The sequence below is a fragment of the Guillardia theta genome (assembly GCF_000315625.1).
Source record: "Guillardia theta CCMP2712 unplaced genomic scaffold GUITHscaffold_62, whole genome shotgun sequence".
Classification (NCBI taxonomy): Eukaryota; class Cryptophyceae; order Pyrenomonadales; family Geminigeraceae; genus Guillardia; species Guillardia theta.
Genome location: NW_005434612.1, coordinates 243,197 through 264,029, shown reverse-complemented (window position 1 = coordinate 264,029; position 20,833 = coordinate 243,197). Strand labels below are relative to the sequence as shown.

At 52.9% G+C, this 20,833-nt stretch overlaps 6 protein-coding genes across 6 annotated transcripts; 3 read left to right on the top strand and 3 right to left on the bottom strand.

Moving 5' to 3' along the window:
- Window positions 1-280: 280 nt before the first annotated feature.
- GUITHDRAFT_142263 (hypothetical protein) lies at window positions 281-1,399 on the bottom strand (the record flags this gene model as incomplete). Its single annotated transcript, XM_005828029.1, has 6 exons — window positions 281-406; window positions 453-522; window positions 582-685; window positions 733-1,115; window positions 1,163-1,190; window positions 1,241-1,399. The coding sequence occupies 6 exons, from the start codon at window positions 1,397-1,399 to the stop codon at window positions 281-283; spliced, it is 870 nt and encodes a 289-aa protein (XP_005828086.1).
- A 4,294-nt stretch (window positions 1,400-5,693) lies between these two features.
- Window positions 5,694-6,851, top strand: GUITHDRAFT_153926 (hypothetical protein). Its single transcript, XM_005828028.1, has 8 exons — window positions 5,694-5,728; window positions 5,776-6,080; window positions 6,130-6,175; window positions 6,239-6,337; window positions 6,388-6,492; window positions 6,534-6,577; window positions 6,624-6,672; window positions 6,719-6,851. Exons 2-8 carry the CDS (start codon window positions 5,812-5,814, stop codon window positions 6,803-6,805), a joined length of 699 nt encoding a protein of 232 aa, XP_005828085.1. The 5' UTR covers window positions 5,694-5,728; window positions 5,776-5,811; the 3' UTR covers window positions 6,806-6,851.
- Window positions 6,852-6,995: 144 nt separating this feature from the next.
- Window positions 6,996-10,356, bottom strand: GUITHDRAFT_142261 (hypothetical protein; the record flags this gene model as incomplete). The annotated part of the gene is made up of 22 exons (XM_005828027.1): window positions 6,996-7,012; window positions 7,092-7,164; window positions 7,196-7,252; window positions 7,302-7,392; window positions 7,442-7,500; window positions 7,551-7,628; window positions 7,672-7,734; window positions 7,894-7,938; window positions 7,984-8,096; window positions 8,230-8,257; window positions 8,305-8,369; window positions 8,423-8,487; window positions 8,829-8,933; window positions 9,101-9,129; window positions 9,187-9,240; window positions 9,291-9,463; window positions 9,567-9,676; window positions 9,743-9,783; window positions 9,844-9,885; window positions 9,933-10,014; window positions 10,059-10,140; window positions 10,251-10,356. 22 exons carry the CDS (start codon window positions 10,354-10,356, stop codon window positions 6,996-6,998), a joined length of 1,578 nt encoding a protein of 525 aa, XP_005828084.1.
- Window positions 10,357-11,400: 1,044 nt separating this feature from the next.
- GUITHDRAFT_142260 (hypothetical protein) lies at window positions 11,401-12,841 on the top strand (the record flags this gene model as incomplete). Its single annotated transcript, XM_005828026.1, has 9 exons — window positions 11,401-11,430; window positions 11,476-11,519; window positions 11,570-11,647; window positions 11,699-11,755; window positions 11,798-11,978; window positions 12,136-12,380; window positions 12,427-12,517; window positions 12,577-12,658; window positions 12,705-12,841. The coding sequence occupies 9 exons, from the start codon at window positions 11,401-11,403 to the stop codon at window positions 12,839-12,841; spliced, it is 945 nt and encodes a 314-aa protein (XP_005828083.1).
- Window positions 12,842-13,726: 885 nt separating this feature from the next.
- Window positions 13,727-14,077, bottom strand: GUITHDRAFT_47442 (hypothetical protein; the record flags this gene model as incomplete). The annotated part of the gene is made up of 1 exon (XM_005828025.1): window positions 13,727-14,077. A coding segment is annotated over one exon (351 nt), but the record flags the coding sequence as incomplete, so codon positions are not given.
- A 5,407-nt stretch (window positions 14,078-19,484) lies between these two features.
- Window positions 19,485-19,983, top strand: GUITHDRAFT_75013 (hypothetical protein; the record flags this gene model as incomplete). Its single annotated transcript, XM_005828024.1, has 3 exons — window positions 19,485-19,661; window positions 19,713-19,778; window positions 19,825-19,983. Coding segments are annotated over 3 exons (402 nt in total), but the record flags the coding sequence as incomplete, so codon positions are not given.
- Window positions 19,984-20,833: the final 850 nt, after the last annotated feature.

Below are 20,833 nucleotides of genomic sequence, written 5' to 3'. Positions count from 1 at the left end.
GCGCTCTCACTCTACAATTCTGAGCTCATAGCTGTAACTTTAGTATCCAAAAAACTTTCTATGATGCAACAAGACATTTATGGCCTCACTTTGACTTCAACCAAGTGCAAACATGCTCCAACGGCGTCATCGTACCGTCTGCCTCTCCCTTGGCGAACCCTACCGGACTCTTCGTGAGGTAGTTGAGTCTGCGATCAGCTCGTCAAAAACTGGCAGGAAGATTGCAAAAAGCACAACGAGATGTAAGAACAAATAGAAGAGAGTGAGGAGGCGTGGGCGGCTAGGAAGGGAGCTCGTGGCAAGGCAGGAGGAATGGAATAATGAAAGTCCCGAACCCTGCTCGAGTGAGGCCGATGCTTGCAAAGACGTGGAGGTGAAGCCAGCCAACGCTGTGGTTGGGGTAGACCTGAGAGAATGTGACTTCTTGGCGACGAAGAGCAAGGAAACATCACCTGGAAAGCTGTCACCACCTGTGAGCACTGAGCTTCTGCGGCTTCAGGGCAAAGGTCTCCTCCACCTGGTCTGCAAAGACAACGAGCACGTGAGCGAGCAAGGTCAGCGTTCGCGGCGAGCTGACGTACAAGTAGAAAGGAGTCCCCAGGTCGAGCTGGTTGTTCTTGACCTTGTCTGAAATCTCTTTCAGCTCTGCTCGTGTCAGAGGCCGATCTAGATTGCTCTCTCCGTCCTGTTTCAGGCTCATCAGCCCTCAAGAAGACTTCAGTCTATTCTCACAGCAGGAAACGAGTCAGCTGCCGCAAGAGCTAGGAGGAGCCTCCGCCCGACGGTGTCCATGTGCTTCAACAGCTCTAGATCCTGCTTGCTGAGTGTGCATGCGTTGTACCGCCGAGCCTTAGGGAGCATGAGAAGGTGATAACGGCTTGTAAGACCGCGATCTTTGGCTTTGTGGAAGCTCGACAGGTTGATGCCGTTAGGACTAATATTCTTGTTCTCTCTGAAGTTGGACGGCACAAGACCAACACAGTGCTCGTCCTCGTAGATGAGAGACTTGAACTCCTCCATCTGCACCCGCTCTGCCTCCTCTTCGCTGCTTGCGTTCCAGATCCGTTCTAGTTGCTGTCTCAAGTCACTTTCTTGTAGGATGTTTATTGAGAAACCTGAAAGACAGGGAGTCCAGTCTTCGAGAAGCCTTGGGGAAGCTTACCACGGAAGCAGCGAGTGGAGGATGGGGGCTACGGCAAACGGGTAAGAGAAGAGAGAGGAACAAAACCCCTTGAAACACCTCTTCTGCTTCAGGCGGGATGATCGCATCAACTTCTTTTTCTTGCCACTTCAAAACACCCTCAATGATGTTTTCCTCTTTCATCTTCCGGACTGCATACTCTAACAGCGCCTTAGAGTCCTGGTACCTGGGTAGTGGGACCTTGATCTCGTCAGCCATTGCGACAGCATGAGGCAAAGGTACCCGTCCTTGAATGATGGCATTGTCTTTTTCTTTACTCCCATCTTTTTGAGCCTGAGAGGGAATAACATAAGCAGCAAGAGGCAATGAAGTCGTGAATAAGTGCTGGATAATGAGGGGGGGGAAGAGGACTGATGAACAGGAGGGAAATCAAAGCGACAATGAGGACGAAGGGACAACGAAATCGGGTTATGGGAATGTACCTCAATCTTTACCTGTCTCGAAGCTGCCGATCCCATGCTGCGAACTCGGCCACCTCTGAGGATGGTACAGGTTGACTGGAAGGCTGGGAGGAGGGAGAAGAGGAAGGAAGGAGGAGAGAGACGTGAGCGGAGTGGGTTGAGGTGCTGGGGAAGACAATGGTTTCTCCTTCACCTGCCTGTTATCGGGGAAGTTGTTTTGGCAGTTACAGCAGTTACAGGACGATAGGATGTGCTGAATGAGGGGAAGGGGGGATGAGGGCCTACAAAAGTACAGGAACTGGGTCGTTCGATGCCACCAGTAGGAACTTGAAATGCGTTGAAGCGCTCCAATGAGGAGAGGAGAAAGACAACAGGCGCCGATGATCAACAGGGCAGGAAGACAACAAGTCACGTGTCGATACAAGTGCCGATGATCAGCTGTTAAACATCAGGCTGGTACCTGCAGCTACTACTGCCGGATTAGTACCCTCAAGACTCGCTGTCAGATTTGCGGCAAGGCCGGAGAGATTCTGGGCATGCAGGAAGGCAGCTTGAACAACTCTCGCAATGCTCGTCAGAACGGAGATCCGATGGACGAGCCCCTGGGTGATAACATGCCGCTTTATGCTCGATCCATCGCGCGACGTGAGCTGGAGGAGAAACGCAGAAGAAGAGATCGGGTGAGTGAAGCATCTGTTTGTATGTGCCGATTCAAAGTGAACGCAGATCAACTCGAGGATCGGGACTCTCAGCGACTCACTCGACCACTTGCTCATCTCCATGGAGAGGCACATCAGGCACAAGTTCTTGGAAGTGAAGGTTTCTCAACCTCCACCCCTCCATCGAGCTTGTGGCTCACGAGTTGCTCTCAAGGTATTGCGCGGCAGAAACTTACCGATCATGGACTTGACGAAGAGCGATCCTTATCTGAAGATGAGGTAGATACACATGCGTGCCGCAGGTAGATCACTCCTTCCTCGCTCAGCTTTCTAGGTCTGGTCAAGAAGACAAGCGTCAAGCGAGCGACCTTGAACCCGGTCTGGAACGAGACGATAAGGTTTTCAACGGCAAACGTGGAGGAGAAACCTGTAGAACAGAAGCGATGGATGGGATGCAGGAGTGACAAGGGTGGCAACAGGTGCTGAGGGTGGAAGTCTACGACGAGGATCTGCTACCGGACAACATCAAGCAAGGAGACGACCTGATGGGACGCTTTGACATCAGCATCGACGAGAACTTGCCCGTCGGCATCCTAGCGCAAGGATGGTGCGACGCTCAATATTCCCCCTCCCTCCTGTGATCACATGCCGCTTCCTCAGGTTTCCTCTTGTAGAAGAAGCTGCCGGAAGCGCCAGCAAGCCATCGGCAGCGATAGAGCTCGAGCTCCGCATAGTGGATGAGCATATTCACAGGAAGGACTCCACTCGGAGCTCGAGACTGCGACACCGACGGTCTAGAGGTGAGTAAGGAGACAAGGGGAAGACGTGAGGAAAGGGTAACTCAAAGTACTGATAGTATTACTGATAGTGTAATTGAGAGTTACCGATAGTATTGCTCGCAATTTCACTGTGATAGAGTTACAGTCATTTACCGAGCAGTACTAAAAGGATTACTAACAGTATAACTGAGTGGAACATGGAGTTACTGAGTTAATGAACGAGTCACTGTGAGTTAATGTGAGTCTCTGAGAGATTCACTGCAAGATTCGGCGACTGAAGAGACCGTGGCCAAGACTCTGCGGCTCAACGATGAGAGCAAGAAGTTGATCTTGATGGGTCACATCGGCAAGTTCAGGCACGTCAAGAGTGAAGTCCGCAGGATTGCGATCCGAGCGATAGCCAAGTTCGCAGGGAAAGGAAAGCAAACGTCGTGCAAACATGCGGGGGAAGTGACGGGGCTGGCAGATGGGGAAGAAATCCCTGAGCAGGACAACTGGAAGCGGATCATCATCAAGAACCTGACGGAGAGGATAGAGAAGGACACCATCGCTGACGTCAGACTTGACTCGCTGGAGACCATGTTCTACATCGGATGTGTTGGCATGAAGGAGGTAATCTACCCCTGCCACCGCGACCCGAGGCTCATGGCAGCGTGCAGGCGGTGAAGGGAATGTGCACGGCCATGAAGGATCCCAGCAGCGAGATTAGGCTGGCTGCGGTGAACATGATCGAGAAGATAGCTCACCCGGGTGATGAAGACGCCATCATCGCCGTTGCTTCCTGCATCGAAGACTCCGACGACCTTGTCAGGGCTGCCGGTAACACCAGCGGGGGGTCGCGAGATGACTGTTACTGACTGACCTACTGCAGCCTGTGAGGTCCTTCCGAAGCTCTCGAACGCGCTGGACGAGAAGCTGATCCAGCAGGCCCTGCAGCGCCTCGATCACATCCATGCCATCGTGAGGAAGTCAGCGGTGCAGGTGCTGTCCAAGGTCACCATCCCCGGGTCTCCGGTGGCGATCGACGGCTTCATCAAGGCCGTGTACGACAAGGACGTGAACGTCAAGTGCATCGCCATGGAAGAGCTCTCCCAGCAGGTGCAGCGAGGTGACCCCAAGGCCGTTCTGGCCGTTGGCGAGCAGCTTGACGACGATCGACCAAGAATTCGTGAATGCGCCGTGAGTTGCTTGGCAAAGATTCTGGTCAGTTAACGTGTGACGTTGCTTGGCTTGACTAATGGCCTTGATGATGCTCTAGACACGAGAAGACAGGTTTGTTATCTCCAAGGTGGTTGCGATGCTTCAAGATACGTCTAAGGATCCCTTTGGGAATCACCGGATTCAAACAGCTGTTCTAGACTCTCTGTGTAAGATCAGTGAAGCAGACCAGGGGATATTCTCTCCAAGAACCAAGGCAGTGATCGACAACAGCCTGTTGAAGCTGCTAGAAAGCAAGGACTGGCGAGTTCGCAAGACAGCAGTGAACAGCTTCGCAAAGGTTTCTTCCAAAACTGATCGAGATGAGGTTTCACTCTCCCCGACGTGACGGGCCTCCCTGCTGACGTGTGAGCAGATGCTCTCCATTTTCTTCCGTGTCATGAGCGACGAGCGATATGAGGTCCGGACTTCTGCCATCCGCATGCTGGAGGCTCTCAGGGACGCGCGGGACGACCGCGTGCTGGTCGCCCTGTGCTGTCACCTCCTCTCTACTTCCCACGAGGAGCGCAACACCATCTCGACGATCCTCGTCGACCTCAACCTGCCGCAGCTGCTGCCGAGGGAGAAGGCGTTCCTCCGAGAGGTGCGGGCGGGTAAGACTCCCTCCCATGGTGACGTCATGGGGGTGTTGTCCTCGTTGGTGCAGCAGGGGGGGGATCAGACGCTGGACGGCTTCATCATGTGCCTCACGCACGAGGAGAGGTCGGTGCGAACCTTCGCCACAGAGTCTCTGTGCCACTTCGCTACGCAGGGGGACGAGAGGATCATCGGCGTGCTCAAGAAGATGCTGAAGGAGGTGAAGGGAGTGCGGAAGTACCACATCGCCGAGTGCTTGTCCCGCCTCTCCAGCCCGACGGACGAGAGCTCGACTGACATTCTGATGGACTTGCTCAACCACGAGGACCGAGAGGTTCGCAAGCTAGTGCCGCAGCTCCTGGACAACATCCTCCTGCACACCGACAGCAGGAGGGTACTTGCACATGCTTACGTGGTGCTGGACTCGGAGAGCACGACGGACATGGAGAAGAAGGAAGCGCTGGTGGCCATCAGTCGTCTCTCAAGCGCCTCGAAGCTGGAGGGCAGGTCGTCGAACCTCTCCAACCTCTCGGCCCTGTGGGATCAGATCAGGCTGCCCAAGAGCCAAGGCAAGGCTGACCGCGCCCTGCTCCACAAGATCTCCTCCAGCCTTAAAGACTCGGCCAACTGGGTCCGGCGGGCTGCAGTGGAAGCGATACAGCAGTTTGTGCTGGATAGAGGGAGGATGTTCCCACGAGAGCTTCTGGAGCTCTTGCACGATGAGAGCTCGGCCGTTCGCATTGCCGTCATCAAGGCCATCCAGGTACCCGACCTCGTGGCCCGCAAGCGCTGATGTTGAGGGAGCAGAAATTTGTGAGCGAGCAAGAGATGTTCGACCTCAAGGAGCTCTACCCGCTCATGTACGACGAGAGTCACTTCGTCAGAGCAGAAGTTGTGAGTTGTTGATCCTCCAGCCGCTGCGTTTCTTACGTCGCTGACAGATCAAGTGCCTAAGACGCATCGCTTCAAGGGGGGACATGGAATGTGCAAGACATCTCATGACTTGGTTGCGCAAATCATGGGAGTACGGGGTTGACGGGGAGCATGTGGTGGCGATCAAACGCGACTGTGCGGAGCTGATTATCGACCTCCTGGGATTTCAGCAAACGGAGAAGATAGACAGGTTGTTCCTCGCGCTGGAGAAGCCCTTGGTACACATGCAGAGGAACAGGATAGCAGAGTTCGAAGACGAGCTGGTCAGTCGGAAGCTGATCCCCCGCTACGATGGGTACCGACAGCTTGTGAGGTGATCTGATGTGAAGGAACCAGCGTGAAGCGTGACGCAAGCGATGTAGAGACGTGGCAGAGATGCAGCCGCAAGGGAACTACAACCTCACGCATGTATGACCTCACTTGCCACGTTGCCTTGCATCATGTTGTGATGATCATGCTCTTGGTATCTAGATCTTTGCTGCCATCAGGATACAGCGATGGATCCTGCGGCTGGCGAGGAAGCTGAGGAACAACCCGACGAGGATGCAGAACAAGTTCAGGATCCTCAACGTGAGAGGAGAGGGTGGGATTGAGCTGGAGTGAGTTGATGGTGAGAACAGAAGGAGAAACAACTGAAGATGAAGACTCGATGGAAGGACGGCCCTGAAAGCAAGCTCAAGATTCCAGACTTTCTCATCAGCGACCATTATGCTATGGACGAAGACGTGAGATACCTTGGATCGTGTGTGTTGTGATGCCCCGACAGGATGCGGAGAAAGTCATTCGCAGGCTCGTCCCTGCTAACGTGAGGTACCAGACATATGCGGCCGCCCTCCTTCCTCTTACAGTCGCACAGGACAGCAGCGATCGCCATGGCGCACGAGAGGTTCATGGCGAAGGAGGAGGTGAGGGGGATTTGCGTGTGGGAGGGGAGGGACTCAAGTCGGGCAGGACTCGAGGCTGTGGGAGAGGATGGCATGGACCGAGCGTCTGAGGCTGTGCGAAGTAATCTATGGAAAGACCATGACAAAGCCATGAATGTACATGTCAAAACTATTACGAACTGATTAAAAGAGGTCCAACCAAAGATGTCCCCTTGTTTTAGCAAAGCACACATGGTAATCAAGGAAAGAGCAAATGCGCAGATGTCTGCGTCTTTGAATCGCATCTTCTTCTGGCTTCTGTCTTTCCTCATAATCTCCCTTGAGCTTCCCACATGTCAGGATCATCACAAGTAGACTTTTTCTGTGATGAACAAGTCAGCCGACAAACACACCCTCTCCCCGTCTATTGCTCGTTCTCTTCACCCTCCTCCTCCACATACTTCTCCTTGACTTGGGGCGCGTGAACGCAGTAAAGTCCCTCCTCTTGACTGCTATGACCTGCAGCCGAGTTACCTACAGGACGCATCGCCATTTTCCCTCTCACCACATCCTTTGGGATACCAGGATACCCCATCGCCTCGTACTTCAACCTTAACTTTGCCTGAGCAAGGCGCATGTAAGCAGCACAAGTGTAGAGGAGACGGAGGAACCTTCAACTCCTTCCTCTCTTTCCTCTCTTTGTCTCTCTTGATCTTCTTGTACGGGTCCACACCGCGAACAGCAGCCCCAGGCGTCCAATACCTGAATTTCAAATTTAGCACGAGGGCGTCAGCGTGGAGGCGGGATGTACCTGTTCAGCGTGTTGACTTCCCTCCACTTCCTCCCTGAAAGAGGATCCGGATCCTGCGCCTGTCCAACACGTCCATATCCTCCTCCCACCCGCCAAGCTAAAATCCTACCTCGAGAATCGCTGTTCCGTTTCCTGGAAGCCGTATGGCTCGATGTGCGTAGAAATTGGTGACGTCACCATGGTACCTCTGGGAGGAGATGAGCACCAGGAGGGAGTCACAGTCATGTTACGGGATCGTCCTTGCGTTTCTCGTCGAACTCAAAGGTGTCACATTTCTCCAGGTCCATGACCACCTTGGGGAATTTCATGGTTAGGGATGAGAAGAGGGGGGAGCCGAGCAGAGCTCGTGCATGTGGAGGCGGGTTCGATGTCAAGGCGATAAGCCGAGAGGGAGAGTACGGGGCAGGAAGGGAGGCAGACAGCAAGGTAGATCAAGAGCGCGGCAGACTCACTGTAGCATCGGCTGCGAGGTGTACTCGGTTGCGTTGGAAGCGACACTGGTAGGAATTCAGGTCGACAAGTTGAGAGGGCAGCGAGCAAACCTCGAACAGGTTGGCACGAGCGTGTCCTACTAATCTCAGAGCAACTCCACCTGAGATGATGAGCGAGATGTGGAGAGAAGAAGAGGAGAGCAAGACGATCATGTTAGCGTGGTCTTGAAAACAGGAACAATGGATGAGGGAGAGAAAGTGAAGGAGGAGGGCAGGAGGAGGAGGGGTTGGGTACAGATGCCAGCGGACAGCTTGCAAGCAGCGAGGAAGTGACTACAAATTGGAGGACAAGGTCACCTGCTCGTCCTGTGTCTTCAAAGAGAACCTGCCAATCTCATCATGATGAAACGCTAGCGATGCAAGATCGCCTACCTTCTTGGCTATCAGCCACGATCCGCTCTCCACAGAGATGCCATCGGAGGCAAACCTCCACCCTCCTGCCATGTTGCCATGAGGAGAAAGAGCTTGACTCAAGTCAGGCAGGAGGTACCGGGTGCCCAATGCTTCTCAGGGTCGATCCGTGTACTCATTTTCTTCCTCTTCTCTTTGGATGCACTTCACAGCTATCAGGATTCCAGGAGGAACACTCTCAAGATACCGCATTTTCTCCTGATGCAGCCGGCCTTGCAGCACTGGTATAAGACGTTTCCTCCACATCTGCAAGCCACGTAACTACTTTGCGGTACTCTTGATCCGTAATGCTCTTTTCTCTGCTCCTCTGCAAGGTTTGCCTGCCTCCCTGATGTTTGGCACTTCCCACAGCCTCCCCCCCCTCTCTCTTTTGGCCTCATCGTATTTGGTTGTTAACTGAGAAAAACAATGCTCCATTTGATACACAGCTCCATGCTGATCAATCTTCCTCTCTCATTCAACTCAATAGTGTCGGTGTTCCTCACCTGCAGCTGCTTGTGATGATCCGGGGCACGAGATCTTCATGTGAGACGTTAGCAGAAAAATGATTTGGGAGAGGACGGCACCCGCATGTTCCACCAACGGTGCATCTGCAGATAATCGAGTCAGTGCGAGGACGAGGAGAGGAAAAGAGGTGGGCGACAGACAGTGGGGCTAGACAAGCACAACCAGAGCAACACAAACGGAATATGGGGAGTAAATAGCCAAGAATAATGGACGGAAGAAATATGACACTGGCAAGGTGCAAGGCGTTGACCTGTCCATGGTGACCTCTGCAAACTGTCGCTGTAGGACGAATTGTCAACAATGTTGCGAGTAGTCACGCAGTTGTCGAGGCATTACCATTACAATGCACTTCCCTCCCAGGTTTCGAATCTCGCATTGCTCGAACAAGATCTAAACATCCTTCGGTGAGACAAGAACACGTCATACCGCTCGCAACCCACATCTGCCTTGTTTTCGATGAGCATCAGTGGGTTGTATGGCCCATAAACTGTATGCATAAGGAAGAGCCCCTGGAAGATGCCGATGCTTTCTCCTTGAAATTCCCATTTCCCCCACAATTGCACCTTACTCAAGCTCAGAATCGAGCAGGTAGATGCGGTCATCTGATCATGCACTGAGAAGAAATCACCTTGTCATCTCCTGCCAGCCGCACAACACATTCCTTTCCGGTCCCATGTTTCATCGTCCCTATACGTATAGGCCCTTTCCAGGTGTACCGTCTATTCCAGGCACGCAGGTGAGGATGAAGGGAGGCAATGCTGTCATGAAGTGCGACCTGTGGGCAAGAAATTCCTGCTCCTTCTTGCCGCACCGTATGAAAATCCTCCTAGAACAAATTCAAAAGGAAACAAGAGGAGTGAGAGACACTGATGAAGTAGAAAAAATTAATAACCTCCCATTCCATATATTCGAGTTCTTTCGGCGTAGAGCTGACTGTATTGCCGAAAGTGGTCAAGGGAATACAACCGAGATTCAGTTTGGCAGCTATTCCACCTTGATACAGACGAAGTCCGGGAACGCGGCTCTCTTGTCATCCTGGCATCATGCTTCACGCCAGCATGTCGTCAACCAGGGATGTTTACCACTTTGAACACATTGATGTCGCTCGGTTCAGGGCTCAGGTTAGCGCTGGGTCCAACTTGCGGTCCAGGTTGCCCTCCTCCCCTAGAGCATGTCTTTCAGGTTGGAGAATGAGGAACACAACCGACCTCAATCTCCGCATGCTCGAACAAGGCATGCTCCCTAAAGCATCGCTCCTGCTGTAGTAGCCCCCGCTGCTTCCTGCATGGCCTGCCATGTCCAGTCACTTCAAGCAGCTCACTCCCCAATCCTACACGCAGCCCCGGTGACTTCGTAGAGAGCGAGAGATTGAAGGCAATCGTTGCAAGATGAGAGGATACCTGCTTGCTCCTTTCCTGCAGACGAGCCCATCCTTCTCCTCTCTCCTCCCATGCAGCATACTACCGCCACCGTTGTTACCAGCTTAACACTTCCGCCCCATGCCATTGCAAAATCTCAACCAATTTTCATCACCCTCATGCTGGTGCTGCAAAATTTGGGCAGGGCCCGGCCGCCGGCGCAGGCTACTGAGGCGGCCGGCCGGGCCGGGCGCCGCCCGGCGGCGGGCCACCGGGGTGACCCGTGAATGATGCCGGATACGGCGGACTCGGCGACTGACCGTGACCGTGTCCCGGCACTGACCCCACTGGGCCACGGGGTCGGTGGAATAACGGCGATGCATTTGCATCCTGCAAGCACAATCTTTACTCTCGGAAAGTTCCATTCAAGTACTGTAGTGCTGGTGACTTTGAGTGAAGGCTGGTGATCGGCGTTTAGCCGAACGAGTCCGAGGCTCCGGCGAGCCGGACTCCGAGTGCAGGCCCGGGTCCGGCCCTACTACTAAGGAACAAGCCTGCCATGGATCGCCAGGCTAGCTAGTGGAGAGGACCGGGTACGGGCTAGAAGGGGGCGGCGTAGGAGAGGAGAAGTTACGGTACAGAAGACATGAAGATCTGGATGAGCGATAGGAGCAACTTGCCGGCTGAGAGCCTGAAGGGATGCTGAGACTGATCTGATCCGATCTCTGAGCCTCCTAGCAGCCTACTGGGGCACTGGGGCACAGCTTAGCCTACAGTGACGGTGACGGTGACGGTGGTGGTGACGGACTGCGGCTGTGAGGAGCCTCAGGAAGGAGCGCGATAGCCATGTTATGATTCTTGTTTGAGAGCTCAGTAGGGCCTGCGGGGGTTAGGCCGGGGGATGCAAGCTGATCGTGAGCGGCATGATCAACTCAAGTGCCAAATTCAGAGCAGTAGGGGCCGGCGGATCGGCAGGAGTAGCCCAGGGAGTGACGAGAACCACTAGTAGACGCGGCTATGATGCGATTAGATCGACAATCAGGAGAGTAAGCTGATTCGATGCCCTGCGAGGAAGGCGAAGAAGCCGGGCATAGCAACATATCGAGATAAAACACTACATGTCAAGGTACTAAAATACCAACAGCAGGCCCTGCTTCCTGAGTCCACCGACCTCTTTCGGCACTCACAAGAAATGCAACAAGACATCGAGCATCTGAATGCTGTAAGATGAAACATCTTGCCTTTGACGTCTTACGGGCGTCCATAGATCATTGCTACCAAAGATGCCTGTCTGCTCAACTTCAGCAAGACGTGAGTCTGTCTGGAAGTTGTGGCGATGCCTTCTGATCGCTGACTTGCAGGCTGCGAGACGCTGAACAGAGGGCAAGAGACGAGCGCGAGCAGCTGAAAGGCAGGATCGGAGAGCTAGAGCGAGAGCTGTATCGTCGACATGCTTGAATGGGGTGAGATCTGATACCATTCCTTTCAAGGGGATCTGCACTGCAGAAACTGGCGATGGCGGGGAGGCTGCAGGAGCCGAGCGATCAGTGAGATTTCGATCCTTCTAGTCTTGCTATGCGTGACAGCAGCAGCTCTAGGGCAGAGAGCAAGCACCTCGAGACAGCCTTGTACAGGATGCAGGAAGAGATGGCGGGGTTTCAACAAACGGCGAGCAAGGAGATAATGAACCTCAGGCGAGCTATACAGGAAAGAGAAGAAACCATCTACCAACTGAAGATGGACCTGATGAAAACGAACCGACTCCTAACAGTATGTGGCCCCTCCCTCTCTCCCTCCCTCGCTCCCTGGCTCGCTCCCTGGCTCCTTGGCTCCCTGGCTCCCTGGCTCCTCTCGCTCCTCTCGTCTCTCTCTCTCCTCCCGCTCTCTCTCACACATCCTGAGCTCCTCCTTTTGCTCGACATGGCAGGTCAGCAAGGCGCAGAGGCACGAGCACTATATGGACACCATCAACACCAACTTCGAGGCGGACAACGACGACGAGGACAGAGAGGGGGAGCCCGACGTGTCTTGGAAGGTAGCAGGCGTGCAAGCGAAAATCCCCGGGGAAGAGTCAGACTCGGAGGCCCTCAAGTCAGCAAGAGAAGTCATGACGACATCCATGTCATCGTCTGGCACCTTCAACTCAAAACCGATGTTCGAGCATGGCGACAGGTTTGCTTGTGGTAGATGTTTTGAGGACTTTTGTGATGTTCTGCAGGTTTGTAGAGGTAAACGGCATCAATGTTGAAGACTCCACTATCGAGGAGATCAAAAACATCTTGCGCTCTTCGGATCAAGCCATACCAGTTGTAAGAATACTGTCAAACTCACTTGTTAACTTCGATCGTTGTAACATGTTTCACTCTAGAAAATCAGAAAATCGACAGGGCAGCTGGTGTCAATCAAGGCGAGGTACCCAGACAAGAAGAAGCTTCAATCCGACGACGCAGGTCAATCTGCTCAGCCCTTGTGCCCTCTCAGCTCTTTCCCTCACAGATGCTGTAAACACACGAAGTCCAAGGGCAGGAGAGGACCAGACAGAGCGATCCAACGTGACGTTGAAGGCCGACATCATTCCGCAAGAGCAAGTCGGAGAGCCCCAAGGCTCAAGGTTTGAAGCTCAAGGTTGCTGAAAGGAGCTGAGCACCCGCAGGGAGAAGGCGAACGCCTGGTACTGGGAAGAAAGGAAGGGAAGAAGCGCGAGGGACGACTCCTTGGAACTCACTTTCATGAGCCTCTTATAACATGTGGCTGCAGTCGACCGTGTAGTAACCGTGTAGTAACAGTGGAATTGAAAGTATTTGTATTCGCCCACGAGCGTTTCACCTCACTCATACCTCTTCACTGACTCTCCTGTCTGCCCACCTGCTTGCCCTTGACCTACAGGGCGGCAAGTCGAAGCCGAGAAGTCTTGCCTAGTAAACAATATTCCATCCAGCCCTTCTTCCTACACACAATCCTCCCCGACAACATCGAAATACACCTTCTGATCGACCCCAATATCAACATGACGCTTGCAAGCATCGAGGAGGGAGACGTTTCGCCACTCTCGCCTCCTCCTCGTCTCCTCCTGCTGTCATGCTGGTGCTGGGGACACGGTAATCGAAGGAACAGTTGACCGCGGCATAGAGTCAGGCTTCTCGGTTGGTATCACCTTCGGTATACAAGATTCAATTTCCTCAGCAAGGGCTTTAAGTCGTTGCACCTGATTGCCAGTATCTTCCACCGGCCCGTGCTCTTGCGGTGAGACTTGCCCGGCGGTTGGCACAAGTGGGACAGTGCCCGGCACAGCGGGGAGCGGCGACATGGCGAGCATGGAGTGCTGCATCAGACCAGGAGGTCCCGAAACAAGGATGGGGCCTGCAGCAAGGGAATCAGCTCAAGAGCTCAAGACGGTCCTGTTGCTCACCGTGTACGACATTGGGGGCTCGGAGGGATATCGAGGTCTGACCACGGCCCGGGTTTCCTGACCGGTGGGGGCCATGCGATCGATTGACAGCGGGGATAGTCTCTGGCTTTCCATTGTCAGAGAAGACGATCGGGCGATACTTCTCGTGCTTCAGCATCAGTCTCGAGCTCCTGAAATGGTTGATAAGCGCTGTCTTGCCCTGTATTCTGGCGTATGTGACAACACAGACTTTCTCGGAGTTGAACCTCTCCCATCTCTTGTCTGCAAAGTCCTTGACGAAGCTGGCAATAAAACGAGCTTCACGGAAGTTAAGGAAGGCATATCCAAGGTTGCACTTGTTCTTGAAGTCAATAGGCAAATAGAAGAAGTCGTAAGTTCCTTGATGGTTGGTATCGATAAGCTCTAACAGATTCCTTTGGGTGTATTTGTTTGGGATGTTCTTGATCATCACAGTTGTCCTTGCGTCCTCCACTTGTCCTGCGCTTGTCAGCTTAATCTGAAATTGCTCATCCAGTTCGCCAGTTGACGTCCTTGTTTGCTGGCCTGCTGATTTCGCTTCCTCCATCACAGAACCCAGCACTTTGCTCTCAACCTCACCTATCTGCGAGATCTCCTGCCAAGACATACACCAAATCAGGAATATTCATCTCATCAGCAACATTCATCTCATCAACAAATATTCATCTTATCGGCATACATTCATCTCATCAGCATAGTTGGAAAGGAAGAAACCAAAGAACCGACCTGTTCCATCTCAGAGAGGGGAGCACAGGCTCCCTGAGGCAACTTCCCCTCATTGACGACGCCCTCCTCGCGCCCATCTTGTCTTACGACCTCGGCTCTGTTTCGTTGTGATTTGCCTCCACGATCGAGTTTGCGATTTCCTTGTCTTTGCGGACTGAAGCCTGGGCTTGGGGTTCCCCCTGAGCAGAGATTGTTAGCAAACACCTCTTCAACTCTCATCTCGCTGGCAACCTGGATGGCTAGCAGGAGAAACACTCTGAGGGGGTTGCACTGCATGGTGAGATTGCGCATCCACAACTTGAGGCATAGCAGAGTTTGCCCAGAATTCATGCGAGGGCGGAGCTCCCACGAACGGACCGCCAGGATACATGCCGGGAGCAGGGGCATAAGGGTAAGGCATGTAACCGTAGTATGGGTTAGAGGGGTCCATGGGTCCTTGCATTCGCATCGGCCCTCCATGCATTCCTACCAAATGGTGAGAAAAGTGAAGACGAGCGTCAAGAAGCGCTCAAACACCTTGAAGTTGAATCATGTCCAGACTCTTGTCTTGCATGGGGTAAGCATATGGACCTGCAATCCTAGTCAGCGTTTAAAGATTCCTTGAGGGCAGACCAACTGTTATACCATAAAAAGCTTGAGCATGAGGAGACATCTGCGAATAATACGCCATCATCTCAAACGGAGCAGGCCCCATCACCTAAGCGAAACTGTCAGAAACGTTGAAAAGAGCTTCCAGCGATTCTCACGTGTGGGTTTCCGTTCATCTGAGGCATGAAGTGCATCGGATGCTACAAATAAACATCAGACGACTATTTTCCATCCCCAACGCCGTCAATCTTACTTGCGGATGCATGGGTTGTCCGTACGGGCTGAACTCCGCAGCCCCAGCGTTAAGCGCCATGAGTGAAGTTCTGTCAAGCAATTCCTGCTGCTCTGGACCCAACGATTCCGGCCCATATGGTCCTCCGTTTGGATCATGCTCTTGAGACACCATTGAACTATGCGAAAAGGGGATCCCTTGTTGTGTCGTGTGCGTGAGTTCAGTTTTCCCTGGGTTCATCTGAGACATTGACGGCTCTCCCACAGTTTCAACGATTATTGCTCCAGTCTGTACGTCTGTCTGAACTTTAGAGTGTTGTAAGTTACTGGGGATTGGGTTAGCAAGCTCATGGACTTCGCTTCGCATTCTCTCAGTCTGCAATCCCGGCAAGAATGATTGCTCTTTGGAATCGGATTGCAACTCAGTCACCGGTTTGTTCTCATTTGAGATGAGCTTGGCCTTGTGAGGAATCTCTCTTCCCTTGTTATTTCTGTTCTGAAACATCTGCTTGTTGTTGTTTTCTGATTTGGGCTGAGAGCGGAACATAGTTCAGAACACGAACAAAGCTATCAGTCAAATGGAACAAACCTGGGCATTCAGAACGTCCCTCCAAGATTTTCTAGCAACCTGACCAGCATCTTCCGCTACATTATTCTGTTGCGCATCTTGATCTGATCCTGGCCCTGTCTCCATGGTAGGAGATCCCGCCATCTCTGTGGCACGGACTAGGCTTCCCAGTCAAATGCTGTTTATGTGTCGCCTTGCTCTGGTAGGAAGACCAAGTTCAGGCTGATAAAAACCCAAGCAATGTTCAGAAAGAGTAGGATAAGGTGAGTGAGTGCAAAGAAAAGCAGCAGGGGCAGGCAGGACGTCAAATTATCTCTTGAGGAACCTCCAACAGTCCTAAAATGCCACCATCTCTCTAACACTACGTGTACGAGTCGCAGACACAGTTCAGCGTCAGAGTCATCTTGGTACAGAGATTGGGGTGTTGATGCAGAGTTCAATCATGGCCACAGTGAGCAGATGAAATGCAGCGAAACAATGCAGAGGAGATCGAAACGCGGAGGGAGCCATGCTTTCGTCACGCATACCAAGGAAAACACTAGCAGCAGGAATATCATGGTTTGCCATATTTCGTGGATAAGCAGGGACCCATCAAAGATTTCGAGGGAGAGAGGAAGGAATCGCGAGGCGGGTGTGCATGTGCCAGGCTAAGGGCCCCGCCATTCCCAGTATCTTCAAGGAGACTGCATGGCTTGCGCGTAGGATCACGGCGGGGCTGCTTGAGGTGAAACGTAGCATTCCGAGGGGGGTCCCTTTTCACTCTTCAATCACCAGCTATTATTCAAGGCACCCAATCCTTACAAGGCCAATGCAGGGAAGACGTAGGGTGGGTACAAAGACTAACTTCCTTGAAATACCCCTCAACGAGAATTCATGTCCATCAGCTAGATGAAAGTAAGGGGGGTAGATTCAAAACATGATACTGTTCAAAAAGTCCAGATCACATGCTTTGAGCTAAGTATAATACTTTACTCATCCATCAAATAATATGATAAATTACTCTCTTTTGGTATTAGTGCATTCAGGCAGTACCCCTCTTCGGAAGAAGGTTGTCCAGACAAAATTCAGAATTTAGTCACTAATTGATTTGTATTGATTTGCAATGATGACCGTAGCATGATAAGTGTCTTCCAGTACAGTAAGGACTGTCGTGGTACTAATTTAAATCTAATTTAGCAAGTTGGTAGAAGGACCACTGAAAATCTGTACCAAACAGTGAACATTTGATAATCTGTATCAATATTTCAAATTAGATAATAAAGTTTGGTTTTCGCACACCCAAACTCAAGGATTGGCAGTCTCTGGAAGGTTCTCGATCAATCTTGAGATTGGGGGAAGAGGTAGCATGTCTTTGTGTGGGTGGTAGGGTCATGAAGTGAGAGACCCACCCCTCCATTTGTCTGGAGTCAAGGCTGCAGTACCATGGTGGGTGTCACCAAAGTGGGTGTAAACATCTTACTTGCAAACATAATAGGGTCATAGGATCCCTGGTTGTGAGGTCCTAGTTGAGAGAGGGTAGGGGGGGAAGTAGACTTATAGGGGGCTCATAGAATGATATGGCCAAGTGGTCCTAGAAAATGGCGTAGCCTTCAGTGAAAAGTACGCAACAAGCGGCTAAGTTCCTTCCGCCCGGGTGCCGCCGACCACGGTTGCCGGGCCCTGGCCGGCCTGCCGCGGGCCGGGCCCGGGCTGTCCCGGCGATCCTGCCGGGATGATCAAATGCCACTAGTCCGATCCGACTCTGAAGAGTCTCGCCTCGGTAAATCATTGGCATTATTCAGTTAACTGTGAACTCAGTTGACTCAGTGACGCCCGGCGAACTCGGAACTCTGCGGCTGACATTCGGCAGTGTTGTTTGTCACGGGCACGGTGTGACTTCGAGTCTGATGTCCGATGTAACGCACCGTACTGTATTTCAGAAGTGTGACTTACTTGCCGCGGAGTCGGGGGGCCCGGCCGGAGCGGCGCCCGGATCATCGGCGACTCCACTCAGACCGTACCGTACCAACTGACTCAGTGGCTGAGGGCCGGGGGCCAGCCGTGCCACCAGTGCCAGGCACTGCCCGCCGGTAAACCAAGGCGACTTAGTACCGTTCGTGACAGTCACGGTTGTGATTCGGAAGAGGAACTTTCAACGGAGGCTTCCTAGCCGTCTTGCTACGCCGTTCCCCCGGAGTCCCGGGCCCGGGCCAGGCTCCCGGGCCGGCCGGGCCGCCAGCGAGGCTGACCGACTCTGATTCCGATGTCGTCAGTGGTCCGGGTCAAAGTTCGCAGTGTGTTCAACAGTGACTAACTGGCAACCGTCAGTAAGGTGGATGTGATATATGCGTGACTTTGGCATACTATAGTACAAGTCAGTCACCGGGCCAACAAACTTCAACGGTGCTCCGTCAGTCTCAGTCCGGGCGGCCGCTGAGTGTGCCATCATTGACTCTTCTTTCCGAACTGAATTCGGAAGTTAGTCACCCGGCCGCGGCCCCCCGGGCCCGTCACCGTGGCCGGACTCCGTGACTCCCGGGAGTCCGGGAATCAAACTTTGTAACGGAGGCTTTGGCAGCTTGAACCGTTGCTTTGCTGTACAGCGCTTTCTTACTCAAAGTTAAAAATCAGTACGAGGACAATCTGTGCTGTGTTACATTTCCCCGGCCCGTGGGGGGTGCTAGGAGGGTCCTAGGAAACTACCGGAGGCCCCTCGTGTCCGTTAAAAGAAAGAAAGATTCGTGTTGTAAACTTATCGATGCTGGGGTGGTCATGGAACGGGGGTGGTACCCCTACCACCACGTCCCGAAATGAACTTCCGAACCTTGCGAAGTGTCCTGGGGCCATACAAGGGGGTAGTGCACGGAATAGGGGGTCGTCAAGCGGAATATTACTCTGTCAGATTCCCCCAATTTCTGGGGTAGGGGTGGTTGCGAATGTTAACAACCAGAGGGAAGTTTCATAGGTGGGGTCATTGGGTCAAGGGTGGATGGTCGAGGACAGAACGTGGATAGGAAAGTGATGTTTGAAAGGGGGTGGGTACTCTTGATACGGGTGATGAGAGCCACAAAAATCATAGCTTTACAGGGGTCCTAGAGTGAACAAGTGTACAAATGAGGGGTACGTCGAGTCAGATGGCCTCGGCACAGTCGGTGGGGTTCGATTGACTAGCCTTGCGAAATATTCGAGAGCCATCATGGCAGTGGCATGTGCAGAATCTAGAAGACGGCGAGAGGATGGGGGTAGAGAAGCAGGGGAGAGAGAGAATGAAGAGGAAGAGAAGAGTTCTAATGCGTCAGAAGATGTCCTGAGAGAGAGGGCGCAAGGGAGTCAAAAGGTCAAAGAAGGGAACATGCGAGAATGACGATGGGAGAAAACTTTAATGCCCTTCGGTCGAATAAAGAATACTGGTTGGAATGCCATCCCGTTGGTGAGGAAAGTAGCAAGAAAACTCTTGTAAGTTCTGGGAGTGTCCCAGTCTTCCGAAGTTCGACACAGTGGATTGAAAAAGAAAACCTAAATGCTTTTTCATCATTCTGAACTTTTACAGGTTTGGATGCTCGTTAGTTCCGAGGGAACAGCTCCTCACAACGCAAGGAGCCTTGCATGCCCAAGCTTTCCGTTCCTCCCCAAGATGCAAGCTAAATTCTCGCACAGCCTTGAATCTGACATGTGGGATCGCCTCTCGCGGTAAGTGCTTCCTCAAAACCCTGGCAGCTTCGCTGACTCCTTCACCTCCAGAAATCGGCTACAGAACAAGTGCCCATGGACAGAAGAGGAGGACGAAGCCATCAGGAAGTTTGTCTCAGAGCTGGGCATGCGGCGCTGGTGCCAAATGGCTGCATTCTTCCCCAACAGATCTGCGAAGCAGATCAGGGAGCGGTGGCACAACCAGCTCGACCCGCGGATCAGCAGGCAGCCATGGTCGACCGAGGTCGCAACAGCTCGCATATGACCATGTTGGGGTTGCTGACACTATCACTAGGAGGAGAAGATCATTTTGAGCGCTCACGAGAAGTTTGGGAATAAGTGGGCGGAGATCGCCAAACTGGTAAGAAACTGGAAAGACCCTTTCGTCTGTGCTCACTTTGGATCAGGTGCCAGGAAGGACTGATAACGCCATCAAAAACTTTTGGAACTCCATCCTGAGAAGAAAGCTGAGGGGCGAGAAGAGTGGGGCAGAGGCAGACGCAGATCAGCCAAGCTCGCAGTCTAGCGTCGACTCGACAAGCGAAGCGGAAGGGAGTGAGAGGTGAGTGAAAGGAGTTGAGAGGATTATAGACTGAGAGCCGATCCGCAGCAAGATCAAGATCCTTCCTCCTCTTCTCCCCAACGTCAAGGATCTGTTCGAGCTACAGCCTAGAGGTACTTGAGTCATGCTCGATACTGCGCCGCACCTGACACATGCCAGATACACACAACTGTGACCTCGAGCCGAAGAGGGAGGGGGCGCATGGGGGTCAACTTCAGTCAAGCAGCGTCAGCCAAGAGGAAAGCTCGTCTCAATCCTCGAGCCAGGAAAGACGGCGGAGCGTCAAGAGGCGGATGTATGCTTCTCTTGCATGGAGAGTCTCAGCCCCAGCGTTGCTCTCGTCAAATCAGGCGCTCAACTCTTCTCGGAAGAAGAGGAGGGTCAAGGACGAAACAACAGGAAAGGAGATTTTCCCTCTTGCTCCTCTCCTCAAACCAGCCTACCCCAGCTCTCTCAGCGTCGATTCCCATACTAAGGTAGCACGATGACGAGCGTACGACACGAATCACTGACGCCCTTGCAGTTGCAGAGCAAAGATCGAGGAATCAGCTTCGATCTGCTAGAGAGCCAGGAGCGAACCAGCTGTTTTTCTCTGCAGCTCACTGCTGCAGATCGAAGCAGAGAAGACTTTCCAGGCAGAGCCGAGCCCGGCTATTATGAGGTGATTGTCGCTACTTGACGCGCGCTCCCACTGACAGTCGGAACTACAGGTTATGATCACTAGCTCCTCCGATCAGGAGCAGGAAAACTTCACCTTCGACTCATTCCGACTTGCAGGCTCCTTGCCTGTTGACAGTTCAGGATGGACGACGGAGCTTGTCGAGCTGGAGCTGGAGCATGACTGGCACAACCTC

What these genes read in the sequence shown, in the direction of transcription:
- GUITHDRAFT_153926 (XM_005828028.1), top strand. Translation starts at nt 5,812, where the DNA reads ATGGAATGTGCAAGACATCTCATGACTTGGTTGCGCAAATCATGGGAG. An exon ending in CTCGTCCCTGCTAACGTGAG is followed by an intron (nt 6,578 to 6,623) that starts GTACCAGACATA and finishes ACAGTCGCACAG; the next exon opens with GACAGCAGCGATCGCCATGG. An exon ending in GGTTCATGGCGAAGGAGGAG is followed by an intron (nt 6,673 to 6,718) that starts GTGAGGGGGATT and finishes CAAGTCGGGCAG; the next exon opens with GACTCGAGGCTGTGGGAGAG.